The sequence below is a fragment of the Vanessa atalanta genome, chromosome 7, assembly GCF_905147765.1.
Source record: "Vanessa atalanta chromosome 7, ilVanAtal1.2, whole genome shotgun sequence".
Classification (NCBI taxonomy): domain Eukaryota; kingdom Metazoa; phylum Arthropoda; class Insecta; order Lepidoptera; family Nymphalidae; genus Vanessa; species Vanessa atalanta.
The window spans coordinates 640,870-655,364 of NC_061877.1; the positions used below are offsets into that span (position 1 = coordinate 640,870).

Here is a 14,495-nt window from a genome sequence, read left to right on the forward strand (position 1 = left end):
TTCGATTTGGATAACATGCTTCTTTAAATTCTTGTACACTATTTGAAATCGGACTCAGTGGTAAAATATATCCTGAGAAAATCTGCAGGTCCCTGGATGAAGCCCTGTCACATATGGATTCAACGATGAATTTCAAAGCAGCGTTGTGGAACCAGCTTCTCAAGGGTAGAAACATTTAGAGACACATCCATGGATTCCTTTTTTAAAATTATGAAATGAAAAAAAAATTTATTAGTTATGAATCAATTGTGATTCAGTGACTTTCGTTATAATCCCTCCACATTAAAAAGCAAAGCAATATCAGTAACCAGTAGTATATCACAGATATCTTTCATACTAGGTTCAAAAAGTTGCGTTCATAGGTTCAAAATGTCATACTCAAAAGCCTCGTTAAATTGTAAAAACTTATTCCGTTCAAAAGATCCAGCAGCGTGTTTCAAAGCTGACTTTTTGAATGAAAAATCCAGTTAAAATAGGATTTTGTGGCTTTTGTTTCGGCGATTTGGCGAAATAGCCGGAGAATTGTTGTGACGTTGCCCTGCGGCATAGTGTGACGAAATTTCTGCTAGGCTAAACGTATTTCGTTTTTAAGAGTGTGTAATTTCAGTAGTTTAAGATGACAAAAAAAATCACGTTTTATAATAATTCTCCAACAAATCTATTTTCAATCACTTGCAATCATTTCATCATTTCTCGTGACAGATCAATCTTTTAAAAAAAATAAGTATGTATGTATATGTATTTGTGCCAGTCTTAAACATTGTGCCAAATAAAATAGTATTCAAGAAAGTTTAACAAACAATTAAACAACTAATTATAAAAATATTTTTTTAAATTCATAATAATGTGAAATAGGTTAAAATAAGTTTCGATTATAAACATTTTATATATTAATGAGATATAATTAATTATGACATTCTATGACGTAGCACCGTATTGGAGGCTAGGGCTAGTCACTAACAGTAATTACGGTACGTTAGGGTTCAGATATATCTAAAAATATTATCTTATAGGCAAGGGTTGCAGCTAATATGTTATGAGGATCGCTTGCATTAATTTGATGTTACATTACATTACATACCGTTTTCTTTAGTTTAAAAAAAAAGGGGATAATTTCAACAGTGGCAGGTTATAGGACATTTCTTACAATTCGTCTAGGAACTATTACTGGGTCTTTCTCTGGTAGAAAGGATATGTAAGCATTTTTAAGGCGAACAAATTGGTTACTATGGCAAGCCTCAACCATCGACAATAAACCTTATTATTTAAAAATATTGCTTATAAAAATATTAATAATTCCATAGAGTTTGACAGAATACTAACTTACTTAAATTTCATAACTTAGAGTATCCAACTAGGTTGAAGAAGGGCTTATTAGTAAAAACCTTTATTTTTTACTTAACAGTACACCCAAACAATCTTGGAACTTAAACACTAAAACAAAAAAAAAAGTACCAATTATTCCTGAAGGGATTTAATTTTAACGTTGAAATTGTTACATTCGTTATCTTCCTGTTGCTATGAGCTACGCCTCAACTTTTAATTAGAAAATCATAACAATTCATAAAATACTTGAAATTGCAAAAGGTATTAATTTTCCTTTAATTATTCTTCACTTTGTTGCAACTGCAGCCTTACTTCGTAGTGGGATCTGTACCAAATCCACCATCCGAGTGCATGACGAGTCAGAGCTGATACCACCCAACAATAGTAGCACACCTGAAATACCAATAAAAGCTTATAATCACAGTAAAGCAGAATCTTTGTAGCCAATAAGTATTTCTAAATTAAGTGTACACGCATACAATCTATTAATATTTAATATATATGTAAGCTTTGTGATTACATTTGAGTGTTGGCAGTTGAGTCGAAGGAGGCCGTCTCAGTAAAAAACCATATAATATTTTTTTAATGACATAAGAAGTGTCAATTAATTTAAAAATTTATTTAAAACGTAGTGATAAACGTTTTTTTTTATTAATTAGTATTTTAGTTCAGTTAAGAGTGGAAAGGACAATTCCAGTTCTCTTTAAGGAAATAAATAAAGCATGAACATTGCAATTATCGATTCTCTATTTTTTAGATGAATCAAATTGTTTAATGCTTGAAAAACCCACGACCTTATATATATTTCAAATTTAATACTATACAAGACAAATAAGTGGATATTTCTTTAAAAAACTTGTAACATTTGTGGTAAACTGAAAAATGTGCGTAAAATGCTTGTCACAATAAGGACGCTCAGCAGTGCTCCAATTTTATTTTATAGTCTAGCAATCTAACTAGTATAGTAATAATTTACTACGGTACGTAAGAACAGAAGTGCATACAAGCGACTGCAGAAATTCAAAGCAAAACCTGTCTGACGTGAAATGGACAACTCAAAGAGATTCGTCATTCGAAAACCGACAGGCCTTTACGAGGCTAGGAGCTTGCGACGGGAAAATATTGAATGTTACTTCTCAATAGACATTCTCTAATATAATTTATTCTCTTAAAAATATTAACAATATTGTAAGAAAATTTGACATTAACAAAACATAACTTTTTATTATTATTACTAAATTGACGGGCAGTACACCTCGAAAGAAAAGAAGAATCGCCTATCGATTTTTTTTATCATATTAAGATTTCTAAGTAATTACCAAAATAGTAATCGTAGCTTCTAAGTTTGTTTACGAGCTCGTCTTATTATTTCCAGGTACAGAAACTAAGTTTTATCATTACCGACAGATCATTATTGACAGAAAAACTTAACTTTCGGCCTGACCTTGGGGATTTACTTACTATTACTTACATTGGGATCAGAGTAATGTATGTGATGTTGTCCAATATTATATTTGCATCCTTATAATCTAGTCACTAGACCAAAGAGGTTAGACAGTGGTGTAAAGTAGTATAATTAAAAATAGTTGGTACTTATGTATTACTTGCGACAATATAGGTTAGGTTTGGTTTTATTTATTTGTCTTCGATTATGAATAATTATTAGTGTGAACGCCGTGACATAATGAATCACGTGATCTGAATAGTTTGAAGGGAAAACTGTCACATTTTGAATTATTTGGAGAGCGATGAGTCGGAAGCTAAATATTATTATAGAGAGCGATACAGTTCGTTCCTTCCAAACGGGACCGTTGGTTCACGCAACTCGGATAGTTATAATATACCTACTTTATAATTTGTGATTGATTACCTACATAAAGTACAAGCATTGTCATATTGTATCGCCGTGGTTAATTGCCTGAGACCATGAACCCTGTACCAGAAGCTCATACCGATGACGGGCGTGCCGCTGATCTATCGCAGTCGTCGTCATATTTATTATATAAAATAAATCGATAAAATTGTAAAACAGTGGGAAAGGACTGGACAAATAAAGCGAAAGACAAGACTACATGGAGACCGAAAATCGGAGAAGGCCTTTACTCTATAGAGAAGTCCTTAATAATAATAGTATTGTATAACAATTGTTTTGTTCTATTACACTAATGGATGAATTACGTACTATTCAATCATAGTAGAATTGTAAATTTTTGTTATTTTTAATCGATATACTACTTTATAACTTTTTTTAAAATAATATACTATATCATATGCTATTCAATCATTGGTTATTAATACCATTGATTATAAATAAAATAAATAAATATAATATGACACCTAAATCAACCTAACCTATATTGACTTTTTTTTTGCTGTGGGGGCGACAATACATAAGTACCAAATAATTTTATTGTGATAAAATATCAAGTGCTACGGTTATATCTCTAATTATATTTACACAAACAATTCCACAAATAGCCGACAAGTCGGTACTTAATCATTTTTTTAATGCTGTGTTATACCAGACTAACAAAACCTGGCAGACGTCAGAATTATTTATATGAATCACAAAGCATGGGAGACGTGACGTAGCCACTCGCTATTAAATACAGATCTAAGAAGTGTTAGAGATAACAAAAAACCTTTCCTTCCATATGAAATATAGAAATATGTTGCTGTTAATAATGTTTGTAATATAATAGTTCTGCGATTTTATTTTAAAGGTTAGCCGATATTCCAAAAAACAAAAAAATATATTGAAGTGGATTGTCCTAAAATAGTAAAAATCTATAATCAGCATATGGGAGGATTGGATTTATTGGACTCCTATCTTGGGAATTACAAAATAAAAATGCACACTAAAGAATGGTATCTGCGTTTGTTTTACCATTTTCTAGACATTGCCACCATAAATAGCTGGCTACTGCACAAGAGGGTGGAAGAACAAAAGAATGAACCAACTGTGATTAAATTGAAAGATTTTAAACTGGAAATCGCTAAAAGTCTTTGTATGTGTGGTCCATCATTACAAAGAAAAAGAGGAAGACCGTCTTCTGCCATAGAAAATATGGTTGAGAAGAAGAATAAAAGAAATGCAGCAATCCTTCCCCCTCGAGATGTCAGATTGGACAAATTTGATCATCTTCCGAGAGAGATATGGAGCGAGAAGAGACAACGCTGTAAATATCCACAATGCAAGGGAAAAACTTACATATTATGCGAAAAGTGTCGTGTTGAGTTGTGTTTGAACAAAGACAACAATTGTTTTTATAAATTTCATCAATAAGTAGAGATATTGTTATCATGAAACTAAATATAAGATTATTTTCATTGTTCCTGATTAAGAGCCAAATATTAATGTTGATGCATACTGTACCACATAAGGAATAGAATTTAAAAAATAAATATCTTCAAAATTAATAAAGTTTAATTGTTATTGTTACCATTTATTATCTCTAGACACTATACAAAACCAAATATATTTTATTGACAACATTTAAAAAATCATGCATTTTAGGGTTAATAATAATCATTAATGAGTGTCTAATTCAAAAGGTATTAATTAAATAGGATCTGGCAGTTATTAAGATTAGCGTGACCACTACAAATTATTTCTAGCTCTAAGAATAATTTAGCTCTGAGATGGCCTGTTTAAAGGGACAGGAAGGATCTGTAAATTGCATGTGCTTAATAAATGTTTCCACATGTGGGACTAGCTATTCAAAACAAAACATATTTTTATATAAATTTTCCCTTGTCACAGAATAAAACTGCTGTTTATTGTAATTTAAAATCAATATGAGAGAAAACTGATAATAAACAATAGACTAAAGGCTAAATATCAAACATTAAGAGCGAGAATGCCGTGGATAGACTAAACAAGTTTTATAGAGTTCAATTAAATATATATACGGTCTATGCCAGTCTATGAATTGCTTCACAAACTACTCACTAACAAGACAAAACATTTAAGAAAAGTGTAAATGAAATAAAAAAAAAAAAAAATACAAACGGACAACAAATCTACCTGGGACATCTCTAATGTTCGAGTTAAGTTTGTTGTCTATTTGAAAAATTTATAGACAATAGGTCTTAACGAACGACGTTGTACAAACGAATATATTCTTCGTATCACTGTGTTTTGTCACGCGAAGTCGGCGACTATAATCAAACCCTACAAAGAGACGACTCTTTCGTTTTTAAATGAATTTTATCTTCATAAAAGATCGGAACATTTTCGATTATTGATTGGTGATTCGTGATTAGTGAACATTTATTTTCCGATATTTTAATTAATTAAAAAACGTCAGTAACTAAAAGAACCAACACCATAAAGAGACTCGCACTAAGCCCTATCACTAGACACAAAACCTTATTATCATAAGAGCCAATATCATAAGTTTAAACTTTGTTATTTATTGGTAACAACACGTCTACATGTATTGCAGGTGAATAGCCAGACATCATATTTTATCTGAAAATGAAACTAAAAAACTAATGTATAGTATATAGTACTGATATTTATTTATAAAACTTTTCTGTGAAGTTGCGAATATAAACTCTAAATCTCTATACCCTTTGACGGGAAAATAAAATTTACCTTCTAATTCAATTTTTTGAAAATATTTTTATTAATATTATTGTATTTTAATAAATACATAGTTAAATGTAGTGTTACTATACAACTGAATTTTCCAAATCAATTTGGATTTTTTTTTTTTCTAATAAGTAACGAATTATTATTAGAAAAAATAAAAATAAGAATATAATACAGCTTTCGATCCATTCATTAATCGATAGAAATCTGTATTATACCATAAGATCTTATACATTTCAGTACATTTTACGCAACGAAAATGTCATTTTCTTGTTTTTGATTACGTATGTATGATATGGTACATGTGAACTACTGCGGTAACCGAGTTTTTGGTGCATGTTTGTCATTTATGTCGGCGAGGATGAATTCGTAGCGGCGTTATAAAACAAGAGAATAATGGTATCTGGAAACATCAACAACATCCTGTGCAGACTACGAACACTTTACCTATATTTTGCCTTTATATAGACAGTCATATGCAAGCGATTTTTTTTCATGAATTAGTTATGTTGTCCGGCAAATGGAAATCAATACTACTGTCGTTAAGTGATCACCTAAACAAGTAGATATTAACGCTGTCAGAAATATTAATCATTCCTTACATCGCTAATGCACCACAAACCTCGGGAACGAAGATGTTAAGTCCCTTGTGCCCCTAGTTACACTGGACCGGAACATAACCATACCAATTTGGCGAAATACCTGCACTAAATTATCTCTAGTTATTACATACTTTCATGTTTTTCGTTGAGGAACTCTCGGTTCTGCATACTACACAATTTGAAAGTTAGACAACTCAGTTAGTTGTCTAACTTTTATAATATTACTGCTCGATTAATATGTTTTGATTATTTTCGGTATAAATGTATATTAATATAGTGGTATTGTACGCGCGAGAGAAAAGTGGACTGTATTTTTGGTAAAAAAGGGGTTGTTACCTCAAAACTCTGGGCTCGGTGAAGACACGTTCTTCTTGGGAGCGCTCCTTTGGTCTTCATACATTCACAAGAACAACACAGAAGAACACAGCCAAAGGGATAGGTGATATTATAGGAGAAGGATAAGTCCGTTACACAAGCTAATTTTTAAAAGCGCGGCGCACTCACATAACACATGTTACCGCGGCTCACACCAGAAGGGAAGAGAGAAGGAAGTACGTCATACGTCAAATCATTCCATAGACAAAACATAGACTTTTCAACGTAAGCATACACCTAAATACGCTACAGGTATTTATAATAATGAAACAGCTTGCATTCTACGAAAACGAGTTAACAGCCGTTTATCTTGGATGTACATCCCTTTACTTAACACTTTTGCAATGGTGATTTACTTACAAAATTTTTCTATGAATATTTTGGAACAAATTTCAGATTAGTAAATGTATCAAATTATTATTTAGAATTTTAGGTAACTAAGTTTATCACGCTACCAACCAGTAACTAAGTTTTCAAATGTTGGGATCAAAGCGCTAACCAGGTTAGAGTCAAAACACCCTTCCTTGAGCAAATATATTCGTTGCCATAAACTCGGGAAATGTTTAAAATTTGATGATATAAAAGTTCTTGTGAAGACTTACTCGAATGAGGTATATTTTGATTTCATTTGAGGTAGACAAGAGTCTTCTTAACTAATGAATATTATGATTTATTATTTTTTATTTAAAAAGTAGTATAATTTTTGTCGATCAATTCAATAATTACAAAATAAATTAGAGAAAGAAAATTCATAGAGTGAAACTTACAAGAGTCATACACGCAAGGACAAAGGTAGATGCGAGGGGCCATTGTGTTAGATGATCTTGCGCCATCAGACCGGCAAACGTCCTCCCCGTCAGGCCAGCTGCCACTAATGCGATCGGTGTCATAATCATTATGCCCAGGAAATCCACTATCATCTAAAAGATAAAACAAGTCATTCGTCGCGATAGTGATATTCATGTTGCTGATTTTGGCAAATATATTAAAGTGCACAAGTGTGAGCTTAATCACGTGCCATTTTCGTGCAATATGAGGCAGAAAAATCAGAGTACCAGGTGCGATATGGAATATATAATGTTTATGTTTTTTAATTTTTATAAAAATCACGCATTCATAATTTTAGGTAAATTGAAATCGGGAAAAATACATTACATAAAACCGTAACAGGGTCTATAATAATAATGACTTTATTTTATGTTTGTATATTCGATGTTGAGACACATATAAGTAACAATAATATTCAACAATATTAATATTACATAGAATGTAAATAAATATATATAAATTTTAATAATTCCGGTTAAAAAATCAATATTTATCTTAATTAACTTAAGCTTTCTCAAGGACAATTCGAAAGAGAAATAAATTTACTAAAAAAAAAAAACAATTATCTCCTGGCCCATTTTATCCAGGGTGGTTTACTCGATGGAAGCTAAACCATTTGCTCTGGACGTATAGTGTACTATTGCGTGTGCAAACAATACTATATATTTCTTCATAATGATGGGACGAAAAATTCAACACGATTGGAACGTTCAGGCGAACGAGAATATAAACTCTATCGAGCTTAGTTTTGAACAAGTTGACAAGCATGCACGAGTGTTGTTAATTAGAATCGAGTTTAAATATAGAATATTGCTTATAAGGAACAGGAATTCTCAGACGACATAAAATAATGACCTATATAAATTTTCCACTCGAACGAACGCACGTTTATCAAAGGTGAACGACCGAATTGTAATTTTATACCATCAACAATTTCATACCTAACAGAAACAGATTCTAGTAAATAAGTGTTACCATACATAAAAATAAACGAAAACACAATCCATGCAATAAAATTTGATTCACGAGCGAGCATTACAGCGACGGCTCTGAAAAACAACCTAGTATTAGATTCAAATCGATAGGATTATTGCAATAATTTTATATCAAAATACCAGATGGTACCAGAAATTAATATATACGCCCGATAAAGCTTTTTTAAGCAAATAATTTATTTGCACGTTAAACGTAATCCTTTGTAAAACTTAGTTCTTCATGACTGTAAGCAATTTCGCACGTATTGGTAACGGAAATACTCGTGACCTTTTGTACAGCTCATTCACATACAAATTGTCAAGTTAGATTACTTCTCGTAATCACTCGAACGCTTTTGTAGGATCTGTTGGAATTCGATTGGCTATTTACCTGTTAAATACGCAGGTACTAGTACACCGTGCAACATTAGTGCTTTTTTATATGTAGGTAATAGGTAGGTAGACGGGCAGATGGGCCATCTAACGGTCACCACCGCATAAGAAAATTAGTCTCGGTAAGAAAGATTGCCACCAACCTTGGAAATTAAGATATCCGTCGTGCCTGTTTGCTGGCACACTAATCCTTAGAACAAGCACACAACAATACTAAGTAGTGTTGTTTTGCTGTCAAATATATTTTGAGTGGCATGCACTAACCAACCCGTGTGATCTAACTAGGGCTAAGATCGTACCGACCAAAATTCCCGGTCTTGGCACAAATCTCTTTATTGCATTCGTAACGTAGCGTAGTGGATTAAGCCGAGCACCGTCAACAATGTCAGGTAATATTTCCAAATGTTTCATTTGAATCTCGTCAAGTTACAGTTTACTTGTATAATTACAGCACTTAAATAAGCTGCGTCTGTTTCGTTCCAAATTAAAATACCTTTTAACTAAAAAATAAAATTAAACGCAACATTTAAAGAAAAAGTCAATAAAATTATTTTATATACATTTATCTTTTGTTATGTTATTTTTTTTTCAAATTAGTCTCTAATCCTAAGCTTAGTGAATGAAAAAAACAACAATATCGTTTTGCTTAAGAAACGAACATGTCTATTAAATAAAGTTACACTACTATTGATATATCTGCGTGTTTTAGTTCGGCGAGATCGGAGAAAAATAGGAGCCATGTTTTTCATTAATAACAATGACTCTAAAATCAACGAAATGTTCAATTTTAATGTTTCGTTGATATGAAAATAAAAGCCTCGAGAAATATTTTCAATTTATTTGCATTAAACAAAAGAAAAGAACGTTTGTGGACGGAAAACCATCGAATGGATTTTATTATATTGGAAAATCGATACCAATATAACAAGTGCGAAAGTAACTGTCTGTCTGTCTGTCTCGCTTTCACGCCAAAACTATTGGACCGATTTGAATGAAATTTGGTCACAAATACAAAAACAGTCTAGAGCCTGAGAAAGGACATATGATACTTTTTAGTTGGAAAAAAGTGTAAAGGGTTAAAAAGGGGGATGAAAGGTAATATATAGGTATATATAATAATATAAAGGTAGTATTGACATTTTTAGAATTAGAAACGTAAAACTTATATTTTAAGTTGTTGATATATACTTATAAAATAACAAGGAGGGAATTTAGAAAATTCTATCCATAAAGGTGTGAAATAATGGTAGAACGTTTGTTTGGAAGTCCGTCATTTTTTAAGTTAGAAACATAAAACTATATTTTTTGGCTACTTAGTAAAAATGAGTAGATACGTATTTTAGCGTTGTAAATATATTCATATTCTACGCGAGCAAAGCCGCGTAAAATAGCTAGTTAAACATGTATATATGTGTATGTCGTGTAAAGTAAATATTATTATTATAAAGTAAAAGTAATTTAACGGACAGACAATCTAGCATATTCAAACTTTGATAGGAGAAAGTTTTAAACCTTGTATAAGGTTGGATTAAAAAACTTCTTGGATGTAGAATAATTCGAGTATGTTGATGTTCTTTGTGTAAATATTTGTTAAAAGTGTAAAATGTCTCAGTAACAATATTTTGGTTATTTGATATTTATAAAAAAATATATTAGACTTAAATTTTATATTTAAATAGCTCTCAATTTCGACTTTTCACAGGTAAAATAGTTCCCGTGAATTCTTTTAAAAAATCTTGGAACCTGATCGCAGTGCGTACCGGGTCTTATTTATACTTAGAATTATAAGTAAAGTGGAGAGAGGCTTTTTTATGTGAGTCACGATGTTGTGATAAAATTTTCTCATTTACATACGAGTACACCAGAAACATTCAAGCAGAAACAATATGTATATTATTTGTTGGAACATTTTTATTTTCATATCATTTCATTGATATACAATGTGAAAGTGAAGACAACCTATCTAATATTACCTACTTGGTGGTAGGACTTTGTGCAAGCCTGTCTGGGAAGGTACTACCCACTTATCAGATATTCTGTAGCCAAACAGCGGTACTCAGTATTGTTGTGTTTCGTTTTGTGTGAGCGTGAGTGAGCTCGTGTAACTATGAGCACAAGGTACTGGCGACGTAAGGAATGGTTAATATTTCTAACAGCGCCATTGTCCATGGTGGCGATCACTTATTATCAAATGGCTCATGGCTCGACTGTCTACCTATTTCATAAAAAACAAAAAACGGAGGCATATAAAAAATAAACTCAATCAAACTAATAGAAAGATACACCAGAGGCATTAACAATCATTAACAACGCGTCTGTGGAGACTTGTTTGTTTAGATACAACAAATATGTCAGTACAGTCCGTACTATTTCAAAATTTAAACTATCTCTTGCTATACACGTGCCGTAGCGAGCGCAGATGATCCAGTAGTTAGGGTACGTGAATCTGAATTGGTTTGGTGAAATTCGGAAACGCAAAAATGAAATTTCGAGGTCATTCACTAAAATTCATTTCATCTTGAAAAACCTACTTGGACGTCTTGTCGATTAATATCTCCAACATACTATCTATCAACACGCATAGGACGAGTGTGCTGAAATAATCTCTAATGCTTCTTTATTTATGTAGGGTAACGAGTCATTGAGGCATAAATTTAAAAGTATTAAAACGAAAAAATATTAATGATTTTGTGAGAAAATGAAAATTAGTACAAGGAACAAATTCAAACTTTTAGCTGCCGTTACTCGACTGTATGGAGTCAGTACCTCTTTTTAGGGCAATGTATACTGTTTTATAACAGCAAATAAAGCGTTTAAAGCGACCGCCAAAATTAAAAAAAATGTAAATCAACACTTGAATGCAAAAGGTTAAAATACAATTAGTGAGTTTATGGTTGACAGCACACATCGGGAAGGGAATGATCGCCTCTTGTATATTTCGTTGTGATATTGAATATACGGAAACAATTGCTCATTAACAAAAAAATCCCGCTGAATTTATTTTGCCTTTTCTTCTCAGGTCAGGGAATTTTCTGTTCCGAACCAGTGGTAGTTTTAATTTGACAATCAATAAGTAAGTGTAAGGATATTGTATGGAAATAAGGAATCTGATTTGTTTTCATGACTTTATGCAAAAAAAGATATTTTTTAAATGTGAAGAAGAATATGGCAATCAGTGATTGGTTCTTTTCTTTTTGTATTAATTCCCAAATATTTTTCGTGATGAAATGGAACGAAGTGTAAATTTTTTTTCTAATTTTTGTTGTAACTAAAACAAAAATAATCACATGATACTAATAACTGAAGTTTCTATGTAAAGCCGAGATGACCCAGTGGCTAGAACGCGTGCATCTTAACCGATGATTTCGGGTTCAAACCCAGGCAAGCACCACTGAAATTTCATGTGCTTAATTTGTGTTTATAATTCATCTCGTGCTCGGCGGTGAAGGAAAACATCGTGAGGAAACCTGCATGTGTCTAATTTCAACTAAATTCTGCCACATGTGTATTCCGCCAACCCGCATTGGAGCAGCGTGGTGGAATATGCTCCAAACCTTCTCCTCAAAGGGAGAGGAGGCCTTTATCCCAGCAGTGGGACATTTACGGGCTGCTAATGCTAATGTCTATGTAAAGAAGATTTGGGCTCAAACCTGGTATAGGGCGTTAAACAATTATTATGTTTTTCGGTTGAGAAATTTCCAGTAATTGCTAAGGTTATGAAATGTGTAGTATTAATACTTTTGGGTCTCTGAAAGCTTAAAGTCGCTGGTACTGCGCCTGAACCTTTGCCGTACCATTGGATCGTAGGTTCGCACAGACACTTGTGCACAATAATATTATAGACTAGTCTCCTTTTAGTTTGGCCACCGCGACTATGGCTTAATCGATATTAATAAAATTATTTTTTACATACATGCTTTGAGTTTTGACTAAGAATCCAAATGATGAGAGCCTTGAGAAGTCCGAATCGGTGAACACGTCGCGTTACATATTTAGTACCACATAGTTCACATCTCGATTTCCCAGATTCTGTTAGCCAATGTTCCAAACACTTAACATGAACGCGTCCGATAGTTCCTCTACAAGAACATGCCGATAGCAGGTTACCCAGATCCGGGGAAACCGCTTCACCGCTGTGGCATATACGGCACATGTCTACAAGAGAATTACTGCTTGTTTTTTCTTCTTCCTCTGTATTTTCACCAACATCAACAACTTCTTGCGACATTTGTATTTCTATTTCACTTTTGTTGCATGCTTCCTGCCAATCAGTTTCCTTCGTACTAATACCTATTGATCTTCTTTTGTTTTCTTTCTCCATAGGTGGTACCTTTCGCTTTGGACTTCTAACTTTTATACGGTGAAGATACTTATCACGCCGCGGTGTACGGTCTCGACGCATATTTCCGTTATACTGATTTTTGCCTTCATTGTTATTATTGTGTTTTATGTTTTCTTTTGATTCTTTAGCGGGCAGTGGATTTGTGTTATTTAGAATTGTGAAAAGATTAATGTTACTCGAACTAGCAGTTACTTCTTTATTGACAGTTAAGTTTTTATTATCTTGCACATTTGGTATGGAATGATTGCTTTCATATTCAGTCACAATTTCTAATGCTGATGATTTTTTTGATGTATTTGGATTCGTTCTATTTCTATGTCGTAAATTATTACCAATATTATTTTGCGTTGGTTTGATACCTAAATCGTGTTGACTGCAAGCAAAATAGAAGTTATTGAAACAAGTAAGGCTTTATTTTTGGTTGCTTATAATAAGATGGCTGGCGGACAAATGAACTGTCTGACGCTTAGTGGTCATCTCTACTTAGATTCAGAAATATTAAGTATTTCATGTTAGAATATTGACTATATAATAGCCAATTTGCCAACAACCTAGGAAACTAAGAAGTTATGTCCCTAGCGCTGGTAATAACAGTACTCATCCTTCAAAATGGAACACAGCAATGTTACGTAGATTGGTTTAACGGTAGAATAATTCGTGGTGGTGCCTACATACCTAAAAATGCCTAAAAAGTATTTCTGATTGACTGTTTTCATGTAAGTGTATTCTTTACCTGATTTGTGTTTCATTTTGAGATTTTGTGATTTCTTGATTTACTATTTCATTCTGTACGGAAAAACGGCGTCGTCGCGCACTCGGCATGTTTAAATTAAAATTTTATATTTTTATTTGAGTACTTTGAAATTTTAAAATGCATGTGTCAGTTTGACATTTTATTTTTTTTCATAGTTATTATTAAAATTGATGTAATGGAAAAATTAACAAAACTTTTTGCTACATCAACTTAGTGTTTATACCTTTGTTGAGTAGTTTATATTTATCTTAAATATTTTTTTGAATTAACTTTAACAAATTTAATGAATGAATTACACCTGAAA

General features: G+C 32.4%; 1 protein-coding gene across 1 annotated transcript; it reads right to left on the reverse strand.

Moving 5' to 3' along the window:
* Positions 1 to 1,458: 1,458 nt before the first annotated feature.
* LOC125065284 lies at positions 1,459 to 14,298 on the reverse strand. Its single transcript, XM_047672814.1, has 4 exons — positions 14,171 to 14,298; positions 13,009 to 13,810; positions 7,668 to 7,820; positions 1,459 to 1,719 (listed from the first exon to the last, which is right to left on the reverse strand). Exons 1-4 carry the CDS (start codon positions 14,257 to 14,259, stop codon positions 1,606 to 1,608), a joined length of 1,158 nt encoding a protein of 385 aa, XP_047528770.1. The 5' UTR covers positions 14,260 to 14,298; the 3' UTR covers positions 1,459 to 1,605.
* Between the last annotated feature and the right edge of the window lie 197 nt (positions 14,299 to 14,495).